General features: G+C 38.5%; 1 protein-coding gene across 2 annotated transcripts in view; it reads left to right on the top strand.

Moving 5' to 3' along the window:
* The first annotated feature begins 2,882 nt into the window (after positions 1-2,882).
* Positions 2,883-25,679, top strand: part of ATRN (attractin) — a 144,180-nt gene continuing 121,383 nt past the window's right edge. For both annotated transcript variants that reach the window (XM_081289210.1, XM_081289209.1), the window contains exon 1: positions 2,883-3,369. In XM_081289210.1, coding sequence (XP_081145336.1) covers positions 2,963-3,369 — 407 coding nt within the window. In that variant the 5' untranslated portion in view covers positions 2,883-2,962. The remainder of the gene's footprint in view (positions 3,370-25,679) is intronic.

The following is a 25,679-nucleotide window of genomic DNA, read 5'->3' on the forward strand; positions in this document are numbered from 1 at the left end:
TTCCTATCCTCTACTATCCCCCCTCCCCTCCCCTCCCATCTTCTCTCTCTACGCCATCTACTGTAACAACTTTTCTTTCTTTATTTTTATGTGGTGCTGAGGATCGAACCCAGGGCCTTGCATGTGCTAGGCAAGCGCTCTACCATTGAGCCACAACCCCAGCCCCCCAACTTTTCTTTACTTTTTTTTTTTTTTTTTTGCACAGGTTTGTGGTGCTGGGGATTGAACCCAGGGTCTTGTGCATGGTAAGCAAATGCTCTACCACTGAGTTCTAAACCCAGCCCTACTGGAACTTTGTTACAGCTGTGAGTGTTATCTGCTAAATGAAAATGAGATGTGTTCAAAATCCTGCTCCCTTACTTCAAGGTAGTTTCAACTCTTTGGTACAATTGATGCTCCAGGGCTCTTCATTGTGATCTGAAGCTTACCTTCAGACAAGATCACATCCTTGCTCAGCTCCCTTTCCTGATTTTTCTTCCTTCACTGTGTTTCTTCTGAGAGAACTACTGTGCTAATACATTATGTACTAAAATTCTGCTTCAGGCTCTGCTTCTAGGGAAACTGTCTTGGTCCATTTTCTAATGCTATAACAAAATACCTAAGAAGTGAAAATTGATAAGGAAAGAGGTTTATTTTGTTTCATGGTTCTGGAGACTGGGAAGTCCAAGAGTGTGGTACCAGAAAGAACCTCATGCTGCTTCAACGCAGGGTGGAAAGCAGAAGGACAAGTGAGAGTGTCCAGAAGAGATCAAAAGAAAAGCAAGAAAACTGAACACACTTTATAACGATCTGCTGTCCTAGTGAATAATCCAATCATGGGAGAAACAACAAAGGCATTAATACATTCCTATGCACTCTGCCCCCAAGACCCAAACATCTTCTGCCAGGCTCCTCTTCCCAACACTGCCTCACAGGGAAACAAGCCTCAACACGAGTTTTGGTAGGGATACAGTATGTTCAAATCATAGCATTGTCCTAGGTCATTGCATGAGTAAAAGCCAACAATTATACTATCCATCCACGTCCATGATCACAACACAAAGACACAGAAAGTAATGATATGAAATTAGAGAGACATTGCAGCAGATATAACCTGCAAACCAGAATGGCAGTGCTGGGGCCCAGGCCAAACAATAGATCTGCAGGAGTGGGCAGGATGTGTGGGTGGAGTTGGGGGTGAGGCTTTGTTGAAGTTGAGCTATGCCATGCTTGAAGAGGATGCTGAATGAGGAAGGTCAGGATGTAGGGTACATCCTAGAATCTAAGAATCTGTGCTCTGAGGCAAAACTGAGAGTTTCCCTCGGTTAATAAGGGGTTTTCTTTGATTTCCAGGGACTCCCAGGTGCCTAACTCTTACATAGCTGCCCTAGGACTATGCTTCACAGCACAAAGGTTATGTGAGACAATGTTCTGGTTATTTGTTGCTGAGTAACAAGACTCTTTAAAAACCAGAGGCTTAAAACCGAAATGACTTTATCATTTCTTGGGATTTTGGATAAGGCATGGTAGAAAAGACTCATCTCTGTTCTAGATAATATGGAACAGCTTAAATAGCTCCAACAACCCAGATGACCTAGTCACTTGATGACTGATTCCCTCAAATAGGAGGGTAAACCAGGTTCACAGGTCTGGGGTCTCTCCCTTTCCATGTTGTTTCCATGTTTGTTTTTTTCCCCCACAGGTGGGAGAGGGAGAGCATCTTGGTATTATCAAGAGTTCAAATTCAGGTCTTTTTTAAAGCTCAGAGCTGGAGCTGACACATTTGTCACTTCCACCACACTCTTCTGTTGGTTAAATGGAGTTAGGCTCAGTTTAGATTCCAGGGTTGAGGCCCATACAAGATGGTTATACTGATGGGAGCTGTGTTTTCTCATGGGGCACTTAAGATAACAAGAAGGGCTCTGGGGCTCACTTATGCAAGTTAAGGGTCTCCTGATTCTTAATTCTAGGCTGCCTTCTCTTTAGATAATATGGTTAGAAAGCAAATAGTGGGGTGAAAGGTAACCCCTGAACTTCTCCCACAGAATTAGAAGTAGGTAGTCTGGTCTACCACTGAATCATTAGATTATCAAGGAGACCTGGAGGTGTCTTCAGTCTTGTTAGGCATGTATTTATATGCCAGGTTCTTTTATTTTTATTTATTTATTTATTTTGGTACAAGGATTCCAAGGGTGCTCAACCACTGAGTGCCATCCTCACACCTCTGTTTATTTTTTATTTTGAGACAGGGCCTTCGTTAAGTTGCCGAGGCTGTATATGCCAGGTTCTCAACCCACGTGTTATTTCATTATCCCTATTTTTATTGGTACATTTTAATTATACATAATAGTGGGATTCACTGCTACATATTCATTCGTACATGCACATAATTTGATCAACTTCATTATTCTAGAGACTATTTTAGAGACTATTCTAGAAACTCGAATGCAGCACTCCCTCTTCTACAGGATTGCACCTAACACCAACGCCACAATACAGCCTTCGAGGTCCTTTTCACCTGGCGGCAGGGGTCGAGGCAGAGCGCTGATGGGCCCCGGGCATTCAAGAGGATAATACTCAAGGCGGCCGGCGCGGCTACATAGTCCACCACTAGGGACTCTGTAGCTGTTACCCCGCCGCCGCCGCCGCCGCCGCCACCCGGTGAGAAGGGCGAAAAGTAGAGCGCTGGGGCCACTCGGTTGGGAAGTGAGGATCTCGCGTCTCCAACCCTGGGGTGGACGTAGACCTGCGTTTCGCTCTAGGACCTACAGCGCTCGCTCTAGGACCTCCGCTTGCGCGCCCCGCCCACGCACGCACGCACGCACATTAGCCCCGCCTACAGCGCGGCTCTGGTCCCTCCCTTTGGATTGGCCGCCCGAGCCACCGTCCGCACAGCCCCGCCCCGCAGGGCCAGGCGAAGCGGAGCCGGCCGTGCGGTGTGTGAGTGTATGTGTTCGCGGGGCGCCGTCTCAGCCCCGGGAAGATGGTGGCGGCCGCGGCGGCGACTGAGGCGAGGCTGAGGAGGAGGAGGACGGCGGCGACGACAGCGCCTTCTGGCTGGAAGGGCGGGCGGCATTGGGACTGGGACGTGACCGGGGCTGGGAGGCCGGGACCGGGGGCCAGGCTGCGTCTCCCTGGGCTGCTGTCGCCGTCACTACCGCCGCTGCTGCTGCTGCTGGTGCTCCCGCCGCTACTGCTGCTGCTACTGCTGCCCTGGGAGGCCGAGGCCGCAGCGGCGGCCGCGGCAGTGTCGGGCTCAGCCGCAGCAGAGGCCAAGGAATGTGACCGGCCCTGTGTCAACGGCGGCCGCTGCAACCCTGGCACTGGCCAGTGCGTCTGTCCCGCCGGCTGGGTGGGCGAGCAATGCCAGCACTGCGGGGGCCGCTTCAGGTGAGTGGGGGTGGTGTTGGAGGGTCGCGCCAGGGGGAGGCTGGGGTGAGGGGTGCTTGAGACAGTTCTGACTTAGAAGCGAATGCGGGACAGAAAGTGGGGAGAGAAGGGTTGCCCCACTCTATTTGATGGCCATTTGCTTCTGGGGAGATCACCATCTCTGGCTTGGGGGTTTCCTGTGGCAGAAGGTGAAAAGGTGCGAGGCAGGAGTGAGGGTATCCCAAAGGTATTTGGGTGCTAAATTAGAAGAATGCTTTGGATTCTAAAAACTGTCAAAGCCAGTTTCAGAAACTGGGCCTATTTCGGATAAAGGAGGTATCAAGAAAAAGGTGAGCGAGCCAGTTCTTACCAAACACTTCATTTTAATATCCCCCTTTGCCCTAGATCCTAATGAGTTCCCCAAATGTAGAAGGTCTGGGATGTTCTGAAGAAGCAGGGCCCTGGAAGTGATTTTTTTGGTGGAGATATAAAGGAAAGGGTAGGCGTGAGAGATTTTAGGGATAGAACACCAGGTGGTTGTTGGCTAAAGGAAAGTGAGAAAGCTAGCCTTTAGAAGCTCACTGGCTAGTGAAATACAGAGCAGGTTCTGTCCTGGAGAGGAATTGGAAAGCCCTTCCTGTTTGCCCTGGTATCTGTGCATATGGAGTTCTGAGTTGGCTTGGTTTGGGGCAGTATCCTTTGGACAGATCACTCATTAATTGATTAGCAGTTGTGTATTATTTGCTTCAGTTGTGCAAGGATTTCTGGATACTACACATAAATAGATTAGCCAGACTTTGGCCTAGTCCACAGGAGTTTGGAATATAGCAAGAGGAAGATATGTACACAAAACTCTAGTCACAAGAAACACAGAGTCATTCAAGATTTAGGCAGATATTTTCTGAATACCTCCTGCATCTGACTTGAGGGAGTGGTGGAATGTGGTGAACAAGACAGATAGGGTCCTGCTTTCAGGGATCCTCTATTCTTGTGTGGGTGACAAGCAGTTAAGAAATAAGTGAAAGAAATTACAATATAATTCTAGCTAGTAGTGACTAAATCAAAATAAAAACAGGTTGATCTGATAGAGAATTATATGAAGTGCCATTTGATCTGAGACCTGAATGAGACACTGGAGAACCTGTGAAAATTCAGAGTTGGAGGGTTTGTGAGTAGCTGGGGCCTGCAAGGAAGAAAGACTTGGAGGAGGAGGTAACATTCGATTTGAGCATTTGAGGCTAAGTAGGATTTGGAAATGGGAACTGGGGGGAAAAAATCCCAGATTGAAGGAAGGATGAAGATGAGTTCTGGAGGCAAGATTTGCTGGTGCCTCTGTAGAACAGAGTTGTGAGGGAGAACTTTGGAATAATAAAATTATAGATCTTCTAGGGAATTCTTGAGAACATTGAGCAGATGAACTCTTTAGTTTTATATGTGGAGAAACCAAGTGTCTTCAGGACCAGTGTATAGTGGGCTAGTCTTGTAACATATTTAGGATGTTCTGATTTATGAATTGTTAATCTGCATATATTTGTTGAGAGTTCCTCAGGTTTGATAGTTCTTTCTCTCCTTTTCTTTCTTTCTTATACTGGGGATTGTACAACTGAAGTACATTCCCAGCCCTTTTTGTTTTTTATTTTGGGACAGATTCTCACTAAGTCATCAAAACTAGCCTTGAATTTTTCTGATCATCTTCCCTCAGTCATCAGAATAGCTGGGGTTATAGGCATGTGCCACTGTGCTTGTTGACTCCTCTTTTTTAGTTGTGAGATATAGTGGTAAACAAGACAAAATTCTGTTCTTAAGGAGCTTACCTTCCTTCCAGTTTGGGAATAAAAAAATCCAACAATCTATAGTAATTTTTTTTTAAGGCTGTGGAGGTAAAGAGCAGGGGACAGAGGACTTGACTTAGTTTGGAATGGGGTGAGGTTAGTCACTGGGTAAATGAGTTGAGATCTGAAGAATAAGATGGTCCTACTACCTGAAGGGTGGGGTGCTTAGAGGCCATCATGTCCAGAGACTTGGGGATGAGTGGGATCATGGCAAGGTGGCAAGATGACTGGAGCAGAGAGAGCAGAGGGGAGCATGACAAGACTGGACAGACTGGTGGTCCAAGTATAGTGGAGACCTGTTGGTCAGATTGAGAATTTTGACTTTTAACCCAAGAACAGTGTGATGGCATAGTTCACTCTTATTTTCATGATGTTAAGGCTATTAGATTATAGTTAGAGCAGGAATAGCAGGAATAGGTGAGGCCAGAGCATTCTGAATTTGAGGAACTTCCAAGATCAAGTGAATGGTTGATTGAGTCCAATGAAGGTCCTTAATGTTCTGAAAATCTGGGCCACTGTAGTGGGCAGTGGGACCCCCAGAGTGAGAAGGGGCATTTGTAGCAAAGTCAGTGTATCTGTAATTTTCAGAGTAGATGGATTTACTGGGCATGAGGGTCCAAATGGGTTTCTAAGTGGGGTTTGTTAGCATGAGTCAGGGCATCAGTAATGAGAGTCTGAGGTAGGCAGTCTGAATAGAGGCAGGGCTAGATGCTGTGTGGTGTTGCAGAGGTAAAATGAACAGGTCTTTCTTTGAAACTGGTTTGCTCTTGGGAAGGAGGCGGATTATAGTGAGGGAAAAAAACTAGATTCTACCTTGAGTGATTCAGTGATATTATTAACAGACCTTGGGACCCAGGAAAAGCTAATCTAAGTTGAATTTGTACATACTGAGTTTTTGGGGTGGTCCCAGGTATGTACATGGCACACATTAAGTGTTGGAGTCATCTACTTATGCGGGATAATATCAGGGAGTTAAGACTTGCCTAGTGTCTACATGGACAGACCAGAGGATTAGAGAAGAGCCTCTTATAATGGGGAACAGACAGTCTTTTTTTTTTTTTTTTTTTGTACCAGGGATTGAACTCCTGGGCACTTGACCACTGAACCACATCCCCAGCTCTATTTTGTATTTTATTTAGAGACAGGGCCTCACTGAGTTACTTAGCACCTTGCTTTTGCTGAGACTGGCTTTGAACTCACAGTCCTTCTGCCTCAGCCTCCCCTACTGCTGGGATTGTAGGTGTGCAACACTGCGCACCTGCTGGAACAGACATTCTTGACACTCTCATATGGTATCACATGTAAGTCAAGGGGCTCTTCTAGCTATTGAGGATACTCTGAGCAGATACTAACTGATGATGTCAGTGCTCTTTTGTGGGCAAACAATTATGACTGATCCTGATGATACCATTATATTAAATGCCTTCTGGAATTTGCATTTTTAAAGATGAAAGTAGGAGGAAGTTATGTTTTTAGTCTTTTATAAAAACTGTGGGATTAAGATTTTTTGGGGGAGAAGAATTAAATGTTGGTTTGGATTAGAATGATATCTGTCTTGATTTAACTTACAAATCTTTTTGTTATTAAACTAAAAGATTTTAAATAATACCTTTCTGGTTTAGAATAGCATCAAGTCAGGGTGTGTTCTTTAAGCTTTTTATTTTGTAAATACTCTGTTGTTATTGCTATTGTAAGTCTTTTTCATCAACTGAAAGGAATGTAGGATAATAAAACGATTAGATTTCACTAAAATTATCAGTGAGCATATAGTGTGTGCCAGCACCTTGGCCATCAATTTTTATATACACAAGTACCATTTAATCCTTAAAGTCTTGAGTATGTTGTATAAAATTTGAATTATTGTATGATTGTGATCAGTCTCTTAATTTTTTTTCCCAAATGAAAGATGCTATGGGGGCTGGGGTTGTGGCTCAGCTGTAGAGCACTTGCGAAGCATGTGCGGGGCTCTAGGTTCGATCCTCAGTGCTACATAAAAATAAATAAATAAAGGTATAAAAATAGATAAATAAATTAAAAAAAAGGAAAAAAGAAAAAAGAAAGATATGGAAATGATTAATTACACCTGGGTAATTAATGGTGGCACATGCCTGTAATCCCAGGGGCTTGGTAGGCTAAAGCTGTGGCACAAATTCAAGGCTAGTCTGTAAGCAACTTAGTGAGACCCTGTATCAAAATTAAATAAAAAAGAGTGGGGAGGTACTCAGTGGTAAAGTGCCCCTGGGTTCAATCTCCAGTCCACAAAAAAGAAAAAAGAATATTATAGAGGACAAGGTTAATAATGTTAATTTCATAAAAATAAATATAGAATCTTTGGTGAGTGATTTCTAAGGCAGTAACCACTTTCATTTTTATGTGAGTCTTCATAAATTAGTGGCCATTTTTTTCTACTTGTGGTATCACCATCAAAAATTTCCTGTGGGGGTTGAGGTTGTGGCTCAGTGGTAGAGTGCTTGCCTAGCATGCTTAAGGCACTGGGTTCGATCCCCAGTACCATATTTAAAAAAACGAAATAAACAAAATATAGGTATTGTGTCCATCTACAAGTAAAAAAAAAAATTTCCTGTAGATGATAAGTATACTCCATTACGTTAAAAGTAAAGGCATTAAATATATTAATAAGATTAATGAAAATTAAGTGAAATTAATATGCATTTAATTTTTTAAAAAGTTCCTGCTGTGTAAAACTTTTGTAAGGATGGGAGAGAATAAATCTAGTGAATTAGGACCTTTTCAGTACCCATGCTGTTAAGACATACCTTCTGTAGAAGAAAAAGGAAGCATTTATTGGGCATCCATTTTGTAATCTTCACATGCAGTAATAGTAGTAGTGCTGATCACAGTAGCAGCTTCTATCATTTCTCTAGCATTTCTCATTTTTCCCCAGGCATTATGCCAAGTGTTTTTTATTTTTCATTTTTTTATTTTTTAATTTACCTCCTCTAATCATTAGAGTGAAGTGATTCCCATTTCATTGATAAGTAAACTGAAGGTTGTATTATTATTATTTTTTGGTGTTGAGGACAGAATCCATGGCTTTGTGCATTGCTAGGCAAATATACTACCACTGAGCTTCACTCCTAGCCAGAAGCTTGAAGATAGTGAAGAACTTGCCCAAGGACAAACAACTTGTGCAAAATTGGAATTTGAACTTAGATCTTATCTAATTCCCAAACCCGTTGTCCAGGCTGTACCATTTGGCCTTTCATTTTTTCCTGAATCCAGTCACCCTTTATGAGCGCCCTTTGGAAGGGTTGACCTAATTCTAACAGTCTGAAAAAACAAAGAAAGGAAAATAGATTTTTTACATTAGGAAAGATAGCACAAAAAAAATCTTAATTTGCTTAAATCTGTCTGCTGCTGGTCTGAGGGTATAAGTACCTTTCTAACTAGTGAAATGAAAATTTTGGAAGTGAAATTTGAAGAAAAAGGTAAAAATTTTCCCTTATTGTGGTTACTAAGTGTTGCCTATTTCTCCCAGGAGACTTAAATTCCGCGAGGTCAGGGATTTTTAACCATTTTTTTCAGTGTTATATTTTCAGAGCTTGGAATAGTGTTTAGACTACAGGTACTTAATAAATGTTTGTTCAATGAAGGAATGAAATTCTACAGCATATTTCTTATGACCCTTTAAAAAGTCATCTGTACCCATATAACTGCTGTATATGAGTTTCATCATCATATTTCTCCTGAACTTCTCTGTCTTGTCTTCTATTGCTTGCCTTGGCATCTTTCTTGGGATATTTTGCTGTCAATTCATATTGAACCATGTCTCATGTGAGGTTTCTTAACCTCATTGGAAATAATAGTCTCTTCCTTTGCACTCTTGTATTTCAGTGGCAAATCCTATTTTAGCTAACCAAAGCTCAAAGTTATGAGCAAGCCTTGGCTCTTTCTATCTGTTTATTCTCTTGAAACTCTTGTAAGTTTCCTCCTTTCCATTCCTCTTGCTGCCTAGTGTACCTGGACTTTTACGCCTTTGCTGACCTGCCTCAGTTGCAATCTACGTGGTTTCTTATACTTGTAGATTCCATTCCACGCTTTGTCTTGTAAATCTCTCTCAAAAAGTGTCACTATTTTGGGGCTGAGGATGTGGCTCAAGTGGTAGCGCACACGCCTGGCATTGGGTTCGATCCTCAGCACCACATAAAAATAAAATAAAGATATTGTGTGCACCTAAAAAACTAAAAAATAAATATTAAAAAAAGTCACTATTTTGCTCAGAAACTTTTTTCCCTTTTTTTTGTTGTTATTCTGGTGGTACAGGGGCTTGAACCCATGGGTACTTTACTACTGAGCTACATCCCAGCACTTTTTATTTTATTTTTTTATTCTTTTTTTAGTTCTAGATGGACACAATCCCTTTATTTTGTTTATTTATTTTTATGTTTTGAGGAGCCAACCCAATGCTTCACATGTGCTAGGTGAGTGCTCTGCTACTGAACCACCCCAGCCCTTAATTTTTATTTTGAGATAGTGTCTTGCTAAATTGCCCAGGCTGTGAACTTGTGATCCTCCTCCCTCAGCCTCCTGAGTCACTGGGATCAAGAGTGTGCCACTATGCCCGGTAGAAACCTTTCTTTTAAAAACTCCTCTTAGGGCTGGGGTTGTGGCTCAGTGGTAGAGCACTCGTTTAGCACAGGTGAGGCCCTGGATTCAATCCTCAGCACCACATAAAAATGAATAAATAAATTAAAGATATTGTGTCCAACTATAACTAAAAAAAATTCTCTTATTACCATAAAATGAATCTTAGCAGAAGATTCCCACTCCATTACACACATCCCGTTTGCCCTAATCAAATCCTTTAACTTTGTAGTTTTTCTGCCTCTTTGCTAAATTCAACATTCTCTGTTCTCACCATCCCTGCATTCTTTCTTTTTTCTCTGTCCTAGGTTCTACATTCCAAACCCCATCTTCAGTTCTCTATAATCTAGAATAGGCAGTTCTCCCAATTATAGCCATTAGCCTTTTTTGTTGTGAGTCATCAACCTGTTCAATTCATGAATGTCTTCTAAATGATTATTAAGTGTTAGGTACTAGACCCTGCCTTGAGGATATGAAGGTGAGTAAAAATGAGGTCTTGTTCTCCCCTCAGAGAGCTGATAATTCTGAAGGGAATATATGTGCATAGGCAATTAGAATTTCATGATAAAAATACAGGTAATAAGTGGTGCTAGACTAGTATGTATGTGATGAAAAGTCTTGGGGGCTTTGTTGGAAGGTATTACAGAAGAGAGAACTTCTGGGTAGATCTCAGAAGTTGACTATGAATAGACTCTGAGGGAGAAAGGCATTCCCGAAGGAATGAAGAGTTTATGTGAAGACAAAGGTCTAGTATATTAATTTTCTAGGATTGTTATAACAAGGGTACTGATGGCTTATAACAACAGAAATTGATTTTCTCAATTCTGGAAACTACATGCCTGAAGTTAAGGTAAATGTAGGGCTCTGTTATCTGTAAAGACTCTAAGGGAGAATCTGTTCCATGCCTTTCTCTTAGCTTTTGGAGTTACCATTAATCCTTGACATTTGTTGGCTTGTAGATGAACTTTAGTCTCTGCCACCATTCATTCAATTTCACATGGCAGTCTCCCTATGGGTCTTTTCTTTTAGGTCACTGGTCGTATTGACGTACATGTATGACCTAATACTAACCTCATTGTATCTGTCAAAATCCCCAGTTAATAAAAAAGGTCCTATTCACAGGTACCCAGGGCTAGGACTTCAAGATATCTTTTGGGGAGACACAGTTCAACCCATAACATTTAGAGAACTGAAACATCAATGGACATGATTGGAGCAAAACTTGTGAGGGGTACAGTGGTAGAGGGTGAGACTACCTTCAACTTCATAGTGCATCCTTGCCTAAAGTGAACCATCAAGGCATTCCAATTTCTGCCTGTAGTGATTGTTTTGAGATAGACCTGTTAATTAAGCTGAATTAATCAGAGAGAATCTCAGGACTTTTGCTGGGGACTTCTTGCTGCCTGTATTTATGAAGCAAAAAATTTAACATCTTTTTTTGTGTGTTGATGCTGAAAGGTCTAGAATTATTATAGGTAGTATTGCTGTTCAAAGAGGAATCTACCTGTGATCAAAGCACTTCAAGAAGAGGTAGGATGGCAGAGAAAATGGAGCTAGAAACTTGATGACTCTCTGAATCTCTGGTTCAAGCTTTGCTTAAAGATGTATTCCTTAGGTTTGTGAGGTATCACAGTCCATATTTTTTCCTGTTCAGGTTGATATTCTGTTACTTATAATAAAATTGTTCCTGACAAGTTGATATTCTGTAACTTACAATAAAATAGTTCCTGACACATGGAGGAAGATAGCTCACTAGGATCACTCAGCTCTGGCTACTATAACAAATTATCACAAATTTTACCTATGTGAAAGGTTTCCAAGATAGGCAAATATTTTTTATTTGCTACAATGTAGCAGAGTACGTACAAATAAATATAAAGGCCTGTGGATGTGGCTTAGTGATAGAGCATTTGCCTGGCATGTATGAGGTCCTGAGTTCAATCCTCAGCATTGCCCCCCCCCCAAAAAAAAAAGTGTGTGTGAATGGAGAAGTAGAGTATGTGTATGAACAAAACAGATTTTTTACTAAATATGACTAAGTGATTAAATATATATGTAGGTTGTCTTTATCTTGAGAATTAAATGTCAAAGTAGGCACCTAGTGCTGTGATCGAATAGAAATTTTACATTGTTTTTTCTTTTTAACACAATCCTGTTTCCCAAACTGAAATGAAAAACCATAGTTGCACTTTTTTTTTTTTTTTTTTTTGGTACAAGGGATTGAATCCAGGTGCCAGACTACTAGCTGTATCTCCAGCCTTTTTTTTTTTTTTTTTAAAGAGAGAGTGAGAGAGGAGAGAGAGAGAGAGAGAGAGAGAGAGAGAGAGAGAGAGAGGGAATTTTTTTAAAATATTTATTATTTTTTTTAGTTCTTGGCGGACACAACATCTTTGTTTGTATGTGGTGCTGAGGATCGAACCCGGGCCGCACGCATGCCAGGCGAGCGCGCTACCGCTTGAGCCGCATCCCCAGCCCCCCCCTTTTTTTTTTAAATATTTTTTTAGTTGTCCACAGACTTTTATTTTATTTATTTATATTTGGTGCTGAGAATTGAACTCAGGGCCTCACACATGCTAGGCAAATGCTCCAATACTGAGCCACAATGCCAGCGCCCCATCCCAGGCCCTTTTTATTTTTTATTTTGAGATGGGGTCTTGCCAAGTTGCTGAGGGCCTCAGTAAACTGCTAAGGCTGGCTTTGAATTTGTGAATCTCTTGCCTCAGTCTCCCAATTTGCTGGGATTACAGACTTGTGCCATCATGCCAGAATCCAGCGCCTTGCACTGGCTAGGCGAGCGCTCTATCCCTGAACCACACAACCCCAGCCCCTGTAGTTGTACGTTTTAAAATAATTTTGTCTGAAAATTTATCAGCCATTAACCTTTTTTTTTTTTTTTTTTTTTTTTTGGTGGTACCCCATGGGTGCTTTACCATTGAGTACTTCCCCAGCCGTTTTTGTTTTTTATTTTATTTTGAGTCACAGAGATTACTGGAATGTACCATCACACCCAGCTGCCACTAACCTATTATGTAACTTGTCTTTCACTTAAATAATACTCTACCATTTTATGGGATTTCCCAAATGGATTTTGGCAAAAATGATTCCCTTCTATAGACTATATACTATTTTACTATTTTGTTACTTTCTTCTTTCCATTTTCCTTTTTTTTTTATCTCTTAGCTTCAAAACTGATCCTTTATTATTATTATTAAAAAAATTTTTTTAGGGGCTGAGATTGTGGCTCAGCCTGAGAGCACTCGCCTAGCACGGGTGGGGCCCCGGTTTGATCCTCAGCACCACATAAAAATAAAGGTATTGTGTTATGTCCATCTACAACTCAAAAAATAAATATTAAAAATTTTTTTTTTCAGGGGGCTGGAGTTGTGGCTCAGGGTGCAGAGCACTTGCCTAGCACATGTGAGGCACTGAGTTCGATCCCTGGCACCACATAAAAATAAACAAATAAAGGTATTGTGTCCATCTACAACTAAAAAAATTAAAAATAAAAAAACTGTAGTGTAAATGGATAGCATGCCTATTTGTTTATTTTTATGTGGTACTGAGCTTACTTTGACCTCTTTTTTTTAAAAAATATTTTTTAGTTGTAGTTGGACACAATACCTTTATTTTATTTATCCTTTTTTAAAAGTATTTATTTTTTAGTTGTAGGTGGACACACAATATCTTTATTTCATTTTTACATGGTGCTGAGGATCGAACCCAGTGCCTCACACGTGCTAGGCTAGTGCTCTACCACTGAGCCACAACCCCAGCCCTTATTTATCCTTTTTTTTTTTTATGTGGTGCTGAGGATCAAACCCAGCACCTTGCACGTGTAGGCGAGCTCTCTACTGCTGAGCCACATCCACAGCCCCACTTTTACTTCTGTTTAATATTTAATATTTCAAGCATATGGAAGAGATGCAAAGAATAATAAATGAACATCTGTGTATCTGCCACCTAGCTTTGCTTAATTTCCTTCACATTGATGTGAGTAATAAAATATTACAGATACTAATCTAAATCCTCATGTTACCCCTCTCTAATTCTGTTCACCTTGCTTTCTCTCCAGAGGTAACTAGTATGGTGAAATTAATGTTTGTTATCTCCCTTGCATGTTTCTACTTTCACTGTGTGAAAACACACACACACACATACACACACACCCCTTTCTACTCACATAAAGTCTTGTTTTCAAGATTAAATGATTTTAAAATTTTGATGGTATAGGACTGTAAGCCCTGGGGAGGCTGAAGCAGGAGAAATGCAAGTTTGACACCAGTTTTGGCAAGTTAGTGAGACCCTTTTTTAAAACTAAAAAACAAACAAACAACAACAAAAAAGGGCTTGATGTATAGCTTAGTGGTAGAGTTCTACTGGGTTCATTCATTACTACAAACTAAAACATGCCTTTCGTGTGTTTGTTTATTTTATTTTAATTTTTTGGTACCGGGGATTGAACGGGCACTCGACCATTGAGCCACATCCTGAGGACTATTTTCACTGAGTTGCTTAGCACCTTGCTGTTGGCTGAGGCTGGATTTGAACTCATGATTCTCCTGTCTCAGCCTCCTGAGATGCTGGGATTACAGGTGTGCACCATAGCGCCCGGGCTGTGTGTTTATTTTTTTAAATCTAATAATATTTTTGACATTTTTGTTGATAAATGTACTCGAGTTGATTGATAGTTATATGTTCTATAATTTTTACAGAAGAATTCCAATTTATTTACCCATTCTGCTGCTGATGGGTATTTAGGATTTTTCAAACTTTTGCTGTCCCAAATAATGCTACAATTAACCTTCCTTACATATTTATTCATTTACCTGTGTTTTATTTTGCTGGAGGGCAGTGATTTTCAAACTTTTGAAGCACCTTCAAAATAACTTTTTTGTTATCTTCTTTTGGAGGTGTGGTCTCATTATGTTGCCTGTTTGACTGCAAATTCCTGGGCTCAAGTGATCTGATCTTCCTGCCTTAGCCTCCCTAGTAGCTGGGACTACAGGTGCATACGTATTTCAAAAATTATTTCCTTGCTGGTTTTAGGTTGACATGTCATTGACATATATTATGTTTCAAAAAATGGATTTATATGATTGCAAGGATAGAATTTCTGTGTATTATAGAGTTACTAAAAAAATCCCATAATATTATTTTTTTAAAAAAATGTATTGAGTGGAATCTGTATTCCATAGCAGTTTGATAACCATTTTCATTAATTTAAAAATACAAGAGTAAGGGCATCTTTAGCAATTTTTGTATGGGTTCCTTTTCCCTGTTAAATTCTTATTTTCATTGTAACTCGAGCGGGATTATCAATTCTGTCTCATTGTTTTGGATACCATGTAAAAGTCCAGATGATTTATATGTACATTTTCAAGACTTTTCTAGGTTCAGCTCTTAAATATAGATCTTAGATTCATTTTAAGTTAATACACGATATGAGGTCCAACTTTCTTCTTTCACATGTGGCTATTCAGTAGTTCCAGAATCATTTGCAGAAGAGACTATTGTTTCCCTATTATTGAATGATCTTGGCTCTTGTCAAATACTATTGACTCTAGATATATATAGGTTTTGTTCTGGACTCTCAGTTATAGTCCATTGACCTGTATGTTACTTGTTTTGTCAGAATCACCCTGCATTGATTATTGTAGCTTTGTAATAAGTTTTAAAATCTTCCCCCACAGTTAAAAAATGTTTAAATTTGTGATAATTATAGATTTGCATACAGATGTAAGAAGTAATACAGAGAACTTCTGTACCTTTCATCCATTTCCCTCAGTGGTAACATCTTTTTTTTTTTTTTTTTTTTTTGAGAGAGAGAGAGAGAGAGAGAGAGAGAGAGAATGAATTTTAACATTTATTTTTTAGTTTTCGGCGGACACAACATCTTTGTATGTGGTGCTAAGGATTGAACCCAGGCCGCACGCATGCCAGGCGGGCGCGCTACCGCCGCTTGAGCCACATCCCCAGCCCTCAGTGGTAACATCTTGCATTACTATAGTTCAAGATTACAGTCATAAATTGATGTACTCCATCAACCTTATTCAGATTTCACTTGTTTTACATGTCCTAGTTTATGTGTTTGTGTATAATATCCCCCCATAGAATTTTATTCTAATATATTTCTATGCTTAAAGATAGTTTATTTTTTGAATTTTTCTACTTGTAGAGGGACACACAATGTCTTTGCTTATTAATTTATTTTTTATGTGGTGCTGAGGATTGAACCAGTGCCTCATACATACTAGGCAAGCATTCTGCCACTGAGCTACAGCCCCAGCCCCTTGAAGATAGTTTATTGAGCATCCTATCATACTTCTCTAATACAAGGGTTTATATGCAAATGAAAATTTTTCCTGTGAAAATTAGACTCTATGTGTTGAAGATTTTCTTTTGGATTAACCAATTACCATAGTTATTTATTTATTTATGCCAGACTAGGATGCTCTACCACAGAGCTACGTCCCCATCCCCTTTATTTTTTATTTTGAGATAAGGTCTTGTTAAGTTGCCCAGCCTGACCTCGATCGACCTCATGATCCTTCTGCCTCAGCCTTCCAGAATTTTATGTGTGGGCCTCAGCGCCCATCTACTGTGGTTATTTTTGTATACATGGAGAAAGTCCTATAAATGTAATATACATTTTTATAAGTAATTTTTAAATACTATAGGTAAATTTTTAGTGGGAAAACATTTCTTACTGAGATGGATGGTTGCATGGTATTTCTAGAAAATCTGTGGATGATGGATCCTCAGCACCACATACCAACAAAGATGTTGTGTCTGCCGAGAACTAAAAAATAAATATTAAAAATTATTTCTCTCTCTCTCTCTCTCTCTCCCCCACCACTCTCTAAAAAAAAAAAAAAATTGTTCCAGTGTTTTATTCCCATCACTCATATTTGGGTGATCTAGTTATGTTTCTTCATGTTATTCTGATGGTTTGGAATGACATATAGTTGTTTGATTTTGCATTACCTTTATTACTAGCAAAGATTAGTGACTTTTCATGTTTAGAGGTCATTGATTTTCTTTTTTTTTGTATTGCTTTTTCTTTTGCCCATTTTTCTTTTATGTCATTTATCTTTTTTTAAAAAATTGGTTTATATGCGTTCTTCATATATTCTGGATGTTAGTCCTGAGATTATATGTGCAGCAATGATTTTTTTTTCTACTGAATACCTTGTCATTTTATTTCACATTTAAATATTTTATCTATAAGTGATTGGCCAAATAAGTGTTGAAAAAAGACTAGTTTTCCTTACTGAAGAATTTTGAATAATATAAGGAGATACTCTACTTTTCAGGAGTGGAGCTTAATTTCTCTCCTTCACCTTCCCTGAAGTATCCACTGTGTTTGGTAACTCTTATGCAAGGAGAGAATATAGAAAAGGGTAAGATAGTGGAGAAACCTGTTAAACACCACCTTACTTGAAAAATCCCTTGAAAAAAAGGATAATGTTGCAATGATGACAAGTTGATATGAGGTGCCTGCTGATATGATGTGATTAGGAAGGAATGTCACCTTTGTGGTATTTTCCCAAAACTCATAGCCCCACTCTAATCAGGAGAAAAACATCAAACAAACTCCTATTGAGGGACATGTTACAAAACACTGGATAATACTTAAAACTGTCAAGGTTGTGAAAAATTCTCACAGACACTAAGGAGATGTGATGAATAAATGTCATTTGCTATCCTGAATCAGAAAGTGTATTAGCATAAAAATTATGTAATTCTGAATAAGGTTTGGAATTTAGGGAATAGAAATGTACCAATATTAGTTTCTTGGTCTGGCAAATGTACCATGGTGATCTAAAATATTAGCATTAGGGGAAACTTTGTGAAGGTATATGACAAATCTCAGAATCATCTTTTCAACTTTTCTTTAAGTCTGAAATTGTATTTCAAAATGAAAAGTTTATTAAGAACTTTTCCTTGTTTTTTTTTTTTTGATCTAAGATGCGGTTGAGGTAGGCATGGTGCCGCACACTTGTAATTCCAGCTACTCAAGAGGAGGGTTGCAAATTTGAGGCTAGGTTGGAAAACTTACTGAGACTCTTTATCAAAATAAATAAGAATAAAAAGGGCTGGGTGTGTGGCTTAGTGGTGGGGTGCCCCTAGGTTTAATCATCAGTACTGCAAAAAACAAACATTTAAAAAAATATGTAATATAGTTAAAATGTACAGAAAGGTATATGGTGAGAAACTTCCTTTTTTCTCTTTCTGGGAGTAGTCAGTGTTTCCAATTTCCTAGGTACCTTTCTGGGCATGTTAGCTGTGTCTAGCAATTATATATGTTATATCATCTCCTTCCTGTTTTCAAATAAATGGAATACTGTAATCAATGACCTATACCTTGTTTCCCCCCTCTACCTGCTTTGAATAGTGTAGTTTGAAGATAGTTTTTTTTTTTTAGAGAGAGAGAGAGAGAGAGAGAGAGAGAGAGAGAGAGAGAGAGAGAGAGAATTTTAATATTTATTTTTTAGTTTTCGACGGACACAACATCTTTGTTGGTATGTGGTGCTGAGGATCGAACCCGGGCTGCACGCATGCCAGGCGAGCGCGTTACCGCTTGAGCCACATCCCCAGCCCCAACAGTGTGTATTCTTTCTAAAGCAGTTGTGTTTGGTATTCCATGATATGGGTGTACCTTAATTTACTTAAAAATTTTGAGTAAGCTTGCACAGGAATCATATTACAATTTGTGGGTCAGATCTGCCTTTAGGATTAAATTCTCAGAAGTGAAATTGCTACAAAAGGGGATATATGCATAAATTTTTGTCGCCTATTACTAAATAGCTTTCTGCAGGGATTGTTCCAGTTTTCGTTAACAGCATCAGTGAGAACCGTATCTGTCTTTAACTTCAGCTGCTTTTAAACAGAAATTTCAGAATCCTTGTTTATGTGTCATACTGGGAATGAACCCCACATGATAGGCAAACACTGTAAAACTGAGTTATATCCCCAGCCCAGAAGTTTAAAGTTTTTTTTTGTTGTTGTTGTTGTACCAAGGATTGAACTCAGGGGCACTCAACCACTGAGCCACATCCCCAGCACTCTTTTGTATTTTATTTAAAGATAGGGTCTCACTGAGTTGCTCAGTGCCTCAGGCTTAGCCTCCCACTGCACTGTGCACCAGGCTCAAATCTTAATGTAGTAGTTTTTTTTTTTAAATGTTATTTTGTTTATGTGGTAAATAAACAAAGGATCTAACCCAGTATCTCACACATGCAAGGGAAGCAAGCACTCTGCAACTAAGTTACAACCCCAGCCCTTAATGAAGTAGTTTTGATCATTCTTTTCCTCTACAACTTGTGCTTTTTGTGTTATACTTAAAAGTTCTTTTTTCTTTATTGACCTTGTAAAGATAGTCTTCTTTATTTTATATCCTCAGAATTAGAAAAAAATTTGCTCTTTCACATTCTGATCTTTTATCTACTGTATCTTATTTCTTTGAATGATTTGTTATGGTGACCTTAGTGGTGGGTGTTTTGATGGGAATTGTGTTCAATCTGTATAGTGCTTTTGGTAATGCGACCATTTTGACAAATTAACTCTGCCTATCCAAGAACATAGGAGGTTTTTCCATCTTCTAAGGTCTTCTTCAATTTCTTTCTTTAGTGTTTTATAGTTTTCATTGTAGAGGTTCTTCACCTCTTTTTGTTATTTTTGACTTCCAAATATTTTATTTTTTTTGAGGCTACTGTGAATGGGTAGTTTCCTAATTTCTTTTTCAGCAGATTAATCATTCGGGTATTGGAATGTGCTTGATTTATGAGTGTTAATCTTGTATTTTGCTACTTTGCTGAATTCATTTGTGAGCTCTGGAAGTCTTCTGGTAAAGTTTTTGGAGTCTTCTAAATTTAGGATCATGTCATTGGCAAACAGATAATTTGAGCTCTTCTTATCCTATTTGTATCCCTTTAATTTCCTTCTCTTGCCTGATTGCTCTGATTGGAGTTTCAAGGACTGTTGAATAGGAGTGGTGAAAGTGGGCATCCTTGTCTTCTTCCTGTTTTTAGAGAAAATGCTTTCAGTTTTTCTCCAGTCAGAATAATTTTGGCCTTGGGTTTATCATATATATATGTCATATATATATCATTAATAATGTTGGGAGAAGTTCCTTCTGTCCCTAGTTTTTCTGGTGTTTTAAACATGAATGGGTGCTGAATTTTGTCAAATGCTTTTCTTCATCTACTGAGATAGTCATGTGATTCTTATCCTTAAGTCTGTTTCTATGGCACATTATATTTATTGTTTTCTGTCTGTTGAACCAGCCTTGAATCTCTGGGAGGAAACCCACTTGATCATGGTGCACTATCTTTTTAATATATTTTTGTATGTGGTTTGCCAATATTAAGAATTTTTGCATCTATATTCATCAAGGAAATTGGTCTGAAGTTTTCTTTCTTTGATGTGTCTTTGTCTAGTTTTGGTATTAGGGTGATACCGGTTTCCTAGAATGACTTTCCTGCCTTGAATTTTTGAATGATGCTCATGAGCTTCTCTTTTGGAAAGGGAATCAGGCTTTGTTTTGGTCTTTACCTTTGAATGCTGATACAGCTGGGGGCAGGATTTAAGATTAACCATTGTTTTCTCTCAGTACTCTATATTTTCTCATTGTCTTCTAATTATTATTACTAATGTTTCAAATAGCTGTCTAACTCATTCATTCATAGATCATTTTCTTTCTTTTTACTCTTTTTAAGCTGTTGTTGCTTTCCCTCAACCTCTGTCCCAGTTCTGGGGACTGAATTCAGGGCCTCTCACATTCTAGGCAAGTGTTCTATCACAGATCAACACCCCTAGGTCTTTTTTTTTTTTTGTTACTGAGGATTGAACCCAGGGATGCTCAACCACTGAGCCACATTCCCAGGCCTTTTTTATATGTTATTTAGAGACAGGATCTCACTGAGTTGCTAAGTGCCTCGATAAGTTGCTGAGGCTGGTTTTGAATTCGTGATCCTCCTGCCTTAGCCTCCTAAACTGCCAGGATTACAGGTCTACACCACACCCAGCCCCAGGTCTTTTTAGGCTTCTTATTTTGAAAAATTTCAGGTAAACAGTTTTTGTCACAAGCATCAGCATTTTCAAGTCACAGCTTTTTTACTTTTACCACTACTCCTTTCTTAAATTCTCCCTTCTCTTGACCAACTAGCATAGTTTGATTTGAAGCAAATCTCAGGTGTCTTTTGTATCATTCCGTTTTTTCATAAATGCTTTTACTTACTCTCATGCTTTTTCCCTCATTTTTTTTTTCTCTTTTGGTTGAGGTTTTATATTACTGTAAGTACCCAAATGTGGATTTATTCTTACTTTTTTTGCTCAATGTATGTGCTTCCCTCATTTGTGGATTCAAATTTGTCGTCATTTTTGGGAAATTCTCAGATATTATATCTTTAAAGTTTCCCCTCTATTGTCTCAATATCCTTTTGGTAGTACTTTAAAATACATATTGCCTATTTTTTATTCTCTTTTGCCTTCAACTTCTCAGACTCCTCTTTATTTCCCTGTTTTCTAGTTAGGTTAATTTCTTCAAATCTTTTTTCTAGTTCTCAGATTCTCACTTTAGCTATATCTAACTTACTGTTAATTTTATTTTCAGTGATTTTATACACACACACACACACACACACACACACACGCACGCACATATGTTTTTCTCCCCCACACCCATACTGGGGATTTAACCTTAAGGGTTTTTGATTTTTTTTTTTTTTTTTAACCAAAGAGCTACATCGTCAGCCCTTTTTATTTTTGAGACAAGGTCTTGCTGAGTTGCCCAGGCCTCAATGATTTTTAATTTTTAGAGGTTCTAGCTTTTAAAAACTGTTTGCTCATTTTCATAATGTCCTTTTCTTTTTTGGTACTTTTGATCATATTTTGCTTTTTTTAAGTATTTCAAATTCATTTCATATTCTTTGTTCTAGTATCTAAACTCTGTAGGGTCTAATAATATTGTTGATTTAGTCTTCTAAATTTTGTTCATAATGCATTATTCCAGGTATATATAAACTTTGATTTTGAATTTATTTTCAATGAATAAGACTATAGAGAATTTGAATTAGGTATCCTTAGGGAATCTCTGACCTGGGGCAACTTTTTATGTTACTTTTATCTTCTTGTGATCTTGAAGTGAGTATGTATTGGAACCCATGGGGCATGAGACCCCTGGTTGTAAATTCTTAGAGGGGATATTTTATCCTACCCTGAAGCCAAGCTGAAGTAGCTTCTTTGTTGCATTTCTATGCCTAGGAGTTATGTTTTTTTTTTCTTTTTCTAGTTTTTTTAGGGGTTTTTCCTTTAAGGGATCTCAGTTCCAACTCCTTGCTTAACCTGCATGGTTCTAACATCAGTGTCTTTCTTGTGGATGTTTGGGTCCAGATTTTGAGTTTTTGGAAACTGATAATCTCCTGAATCATAGGGAATGACAACCTTTCGCAGGGTACCCATTGAATTGGCTAACATGCCCCCTGCTCTGATTTTCCAGGTCTCACTTTATTTTTTTTGCCCTTGGTGGTTTCCTTACTTTTTTTCTTTTAAGGTTCAATTGTGTAGTTAAAATGGTATTATAGTGCCTTTTGCATTTAGTTCTTTATTTTATTTTTGGTACTAGGGATTAAACCTATGGGTGCTTAACCACTGAACCATACTCCCAGCCCTTACTATTTTTTAATTTTGCAACAGTGTTTTGTTAAATTGCTGAGGGTTTAACTAAGTTGCTGAGGCTGGCTTCAAACTGGTGATCTCCTGCCTCAAGCTTCCCAAGTCACTGGGGTTATAGGTGTGTACCATCATACCCAGTTGGTTCTTGATTTTAATGTAATCAAATGCATTATTTTTTAAAAAATATTATTTTGGGCTGGGGATGTGGCTCAAGCGGTAGCGCACTCGCCTGGCATGCGTGCGGGCGGCCCGGGTTCGATCCTCAGCACCACATACCAACAAAGATGTTGTGTCCGCCGAGAACTAAAAAATAAATATTAAAAATTCTCTCTCTCTCTCTATCTCTCCTCTCTCACTCTCTCTTTAAAAAAAATTCTCTCTCTCTCTCTCTTTAAAAAAAATAAAAATTAAAAAAATTAAAAAAATAAAAAATATTATTTTTAGTTGTAGATGGACACAATGCCTTTATATATTTATTTTTATGTGGTGCTAAGGATCAAACCCAGTGCCTCACATGTGCTAAACAAATGCTCTACCACTGAGCCACAACCCCAGCCCTCATATGCATTATTTTTCTCCCATCGTGTAAAATGCTTTATATGTCACATTGAAAAAAATATTTTCCTACCTAAAAGTCTTAGAGAGAGGGATATATATATATATCAGAGAGAGAGAGAGAGAGAGAGAGAGAGATATTCTTCTGTATTTTCTTCTGGACAGCTTTGTCTTTTGTTTGTTTTTGGTATCAGGGATTGAACCCAGGGGCATTTATCAACTGAGCCACATCCCCAGACTTTTTTTTTTCTTTTTTTTAAAAAAAATAGTTTTATTGTTCATGGACCTTTATTTTATTTACTTATTTATATGCGGTGCTGAGAATTGAACCCAGTACATGCTAGCTAGACAAGCGCTCTATTACTGAGCCACAACCCTAGCCCTCCAGCCCTTTTTAAATATTTTATTTAGAGATAGGTTTTTGCCAAGTTGCTAAGTGCCTTGCTAAGATGCTGAGGCTGGCTTTGAATGTGCAATACTCCTGCATCAGCCTCCTGAGCCACTGGAATTACAGGTATGAGCCACCGTGTCTGACTCGACAGCTTTTATTTTATTTTTATTCATTTATCTAGTTTCATTTATTGACAAGAATTTTCTTTTCTCACTGTTCTGCAGTGCTACCTTTGTTATCAATCAGTTGTTTATATATGTATGACCTTTTTCTAGACCTTATTCTATTCCATTTTCTGTTTTTTTTTTAATCCTTATACCAGTACTTCTGTCACAGTTTTAATTATTGTAGCTTTGTATTAAGTCTTCCTACTTTATTCTTCTTGTTCTTAAAGTTAGTTTTGGCTTTTCTTGGTCTGTGCCATTTCCATATAGATTTTAGAATTACCTTTCCCAATTATGACCAAAATAATGTTTGGGATAGTACTTCACCTATAGCTTCTTTTTTTAATTTTTTTAAGTTGTAGATGAACATAATACCTTTCTTTAATTTTTTTTTTTTATGTGGTGCTGAGGATCGAATCCAGAGCCTCACACATGCTTGGCAAGTACTCTACAACTGAAATACAACCCCAGCCACCTATAGCTTATTTCAGTAAGAATTGATAACCTCTTAAATATTGAGTCTTCCAGACTATGAACATGGTATATACCTTCATTTTTTAAGGTATTCTTTGTTTAAATAAATTTTTATGATTTTCAGTGCAGAAGACTTATATATACTTATACATACCTTTCTATTTGATTTTTTTTTCTATTTGATTTTTTAAAAAATATTTTTTAGTTGTTGATGTACCTTTATTTTTTATTTATTTCTATGCAATGCTGAGGATTGGACTCAGTGCCTGACACATGCCAGGCAAGTGCTCTGCCACTGAGCAACAGTCTCAGCCCTCTATTTGATATTTTTGATGCTGTTGTAAATAATTTTTTTAAAATTTCATTTTAAAGGGTTGGGGTTGTAGCTCAGTGGCAGAGCTCTTGCCTAGCACTTGTGAGGCACTGGGTTCAACCCACATAAAAATAAATAAAATAAAGGCATGCTGTCCATCTACAACTACAAGATTTTTTAAAAATTTATTTTTAAATTGTTACTGGAATAAGGAGACATAGCAGACTTATTGTGTATCACTTTTCTTTTCTGTACCTTTCCCAAACTCCTTTATTGATTCTAATAATTATCTGTAGATTAAAATATCTGGGGAAGATCCCCTCAATCCCATGACTCCTTCAAATGTTGCCTCACTTCTGTTTCTCTTTGCCTTAGAACTCCCCAAAATGAAATTAATGACCCTTTTTCTATGTCTTGTTTCTTTGCTCCCAGTTTTCTTTTTTAACTTATTCTGAGAATTTATAGGAGCAGCAGCTGGCTCAGGTTGGCAAATTCAGTGGTTATTTCACTCTTGTCTTATTATGTAACATTTTATTGCTTGACTTTTAGAAAAATGTGCTTCTATACTTCAGAAACTCCATTGTTTCCCATTCCCTTTTTTGTGGTATAAAAACTCATTGGCAAAGTATTCCTTCTTTGGCCTCAAATTTAAAATCAAGGTAGTCTAACTACAGGGATATCTTTTGTATCAATAGCAATCAGATCACTTGGTAATTTTAACCATTGGGAAGGCATCCATCAGCTCAGCCCCAAAAACATTGGACCAAGATTCCCAGAGCTCCAAGGAACATTTGAACCTAGATCTGAAAGGGTGGAGAAGCAAGATGAAGGGAAAAAGGGAAGTTATTCTAGATGAGTTGAGGAAGGAGAGTTACATTCACTATTGCTGCAATGTGGTATACTTATCTGGGTAGCAGAGGCCAAAGATGGAGCAGGAAAGACAAGTCGGATTTGAATTTTGATGGACTTTGCATGCTATGCTGTGCTAAAGCAAGCAAAATTTTCAGGCAGGTTTTTGACATGATCAGATTCGCATTTGAGGAGGAAGACAGCTGGTTCTGTAGAGAACTGGCCAGATTGTAGAGCTGGGTTGAGCCACCAATTTTAAAGGCCTTTGAAGGATACTAGGCCAGGAAGAGGAGAATTTGAATAGGGCATTGGCATTAGTGATGGGGATGGAAGAAGGACAAAAGTAAAAGTAGTTTACAGGTCTAATAGGGTAAGATAAAGTTTTGAAAGATAGGGTGGATAATAACATAATGATTAAAGAAAAAAGAAATGGGAAAAGAAGGAGACTTAATGACTTAAATTTTCTATCCTTA

This window comes from Spermophilus citellus (genome assembly GCF_964194105.1).
Source record: "Spermophilus citellus genome assembly, chromosome: 4".
In the NCBI taxonomy this organism is placed as follows: Eukaryota; Metazoa; Chordata; class Mammalia; order Rodentia; family Sciuridae; genus Spermophilus; species Spermophilus citellus.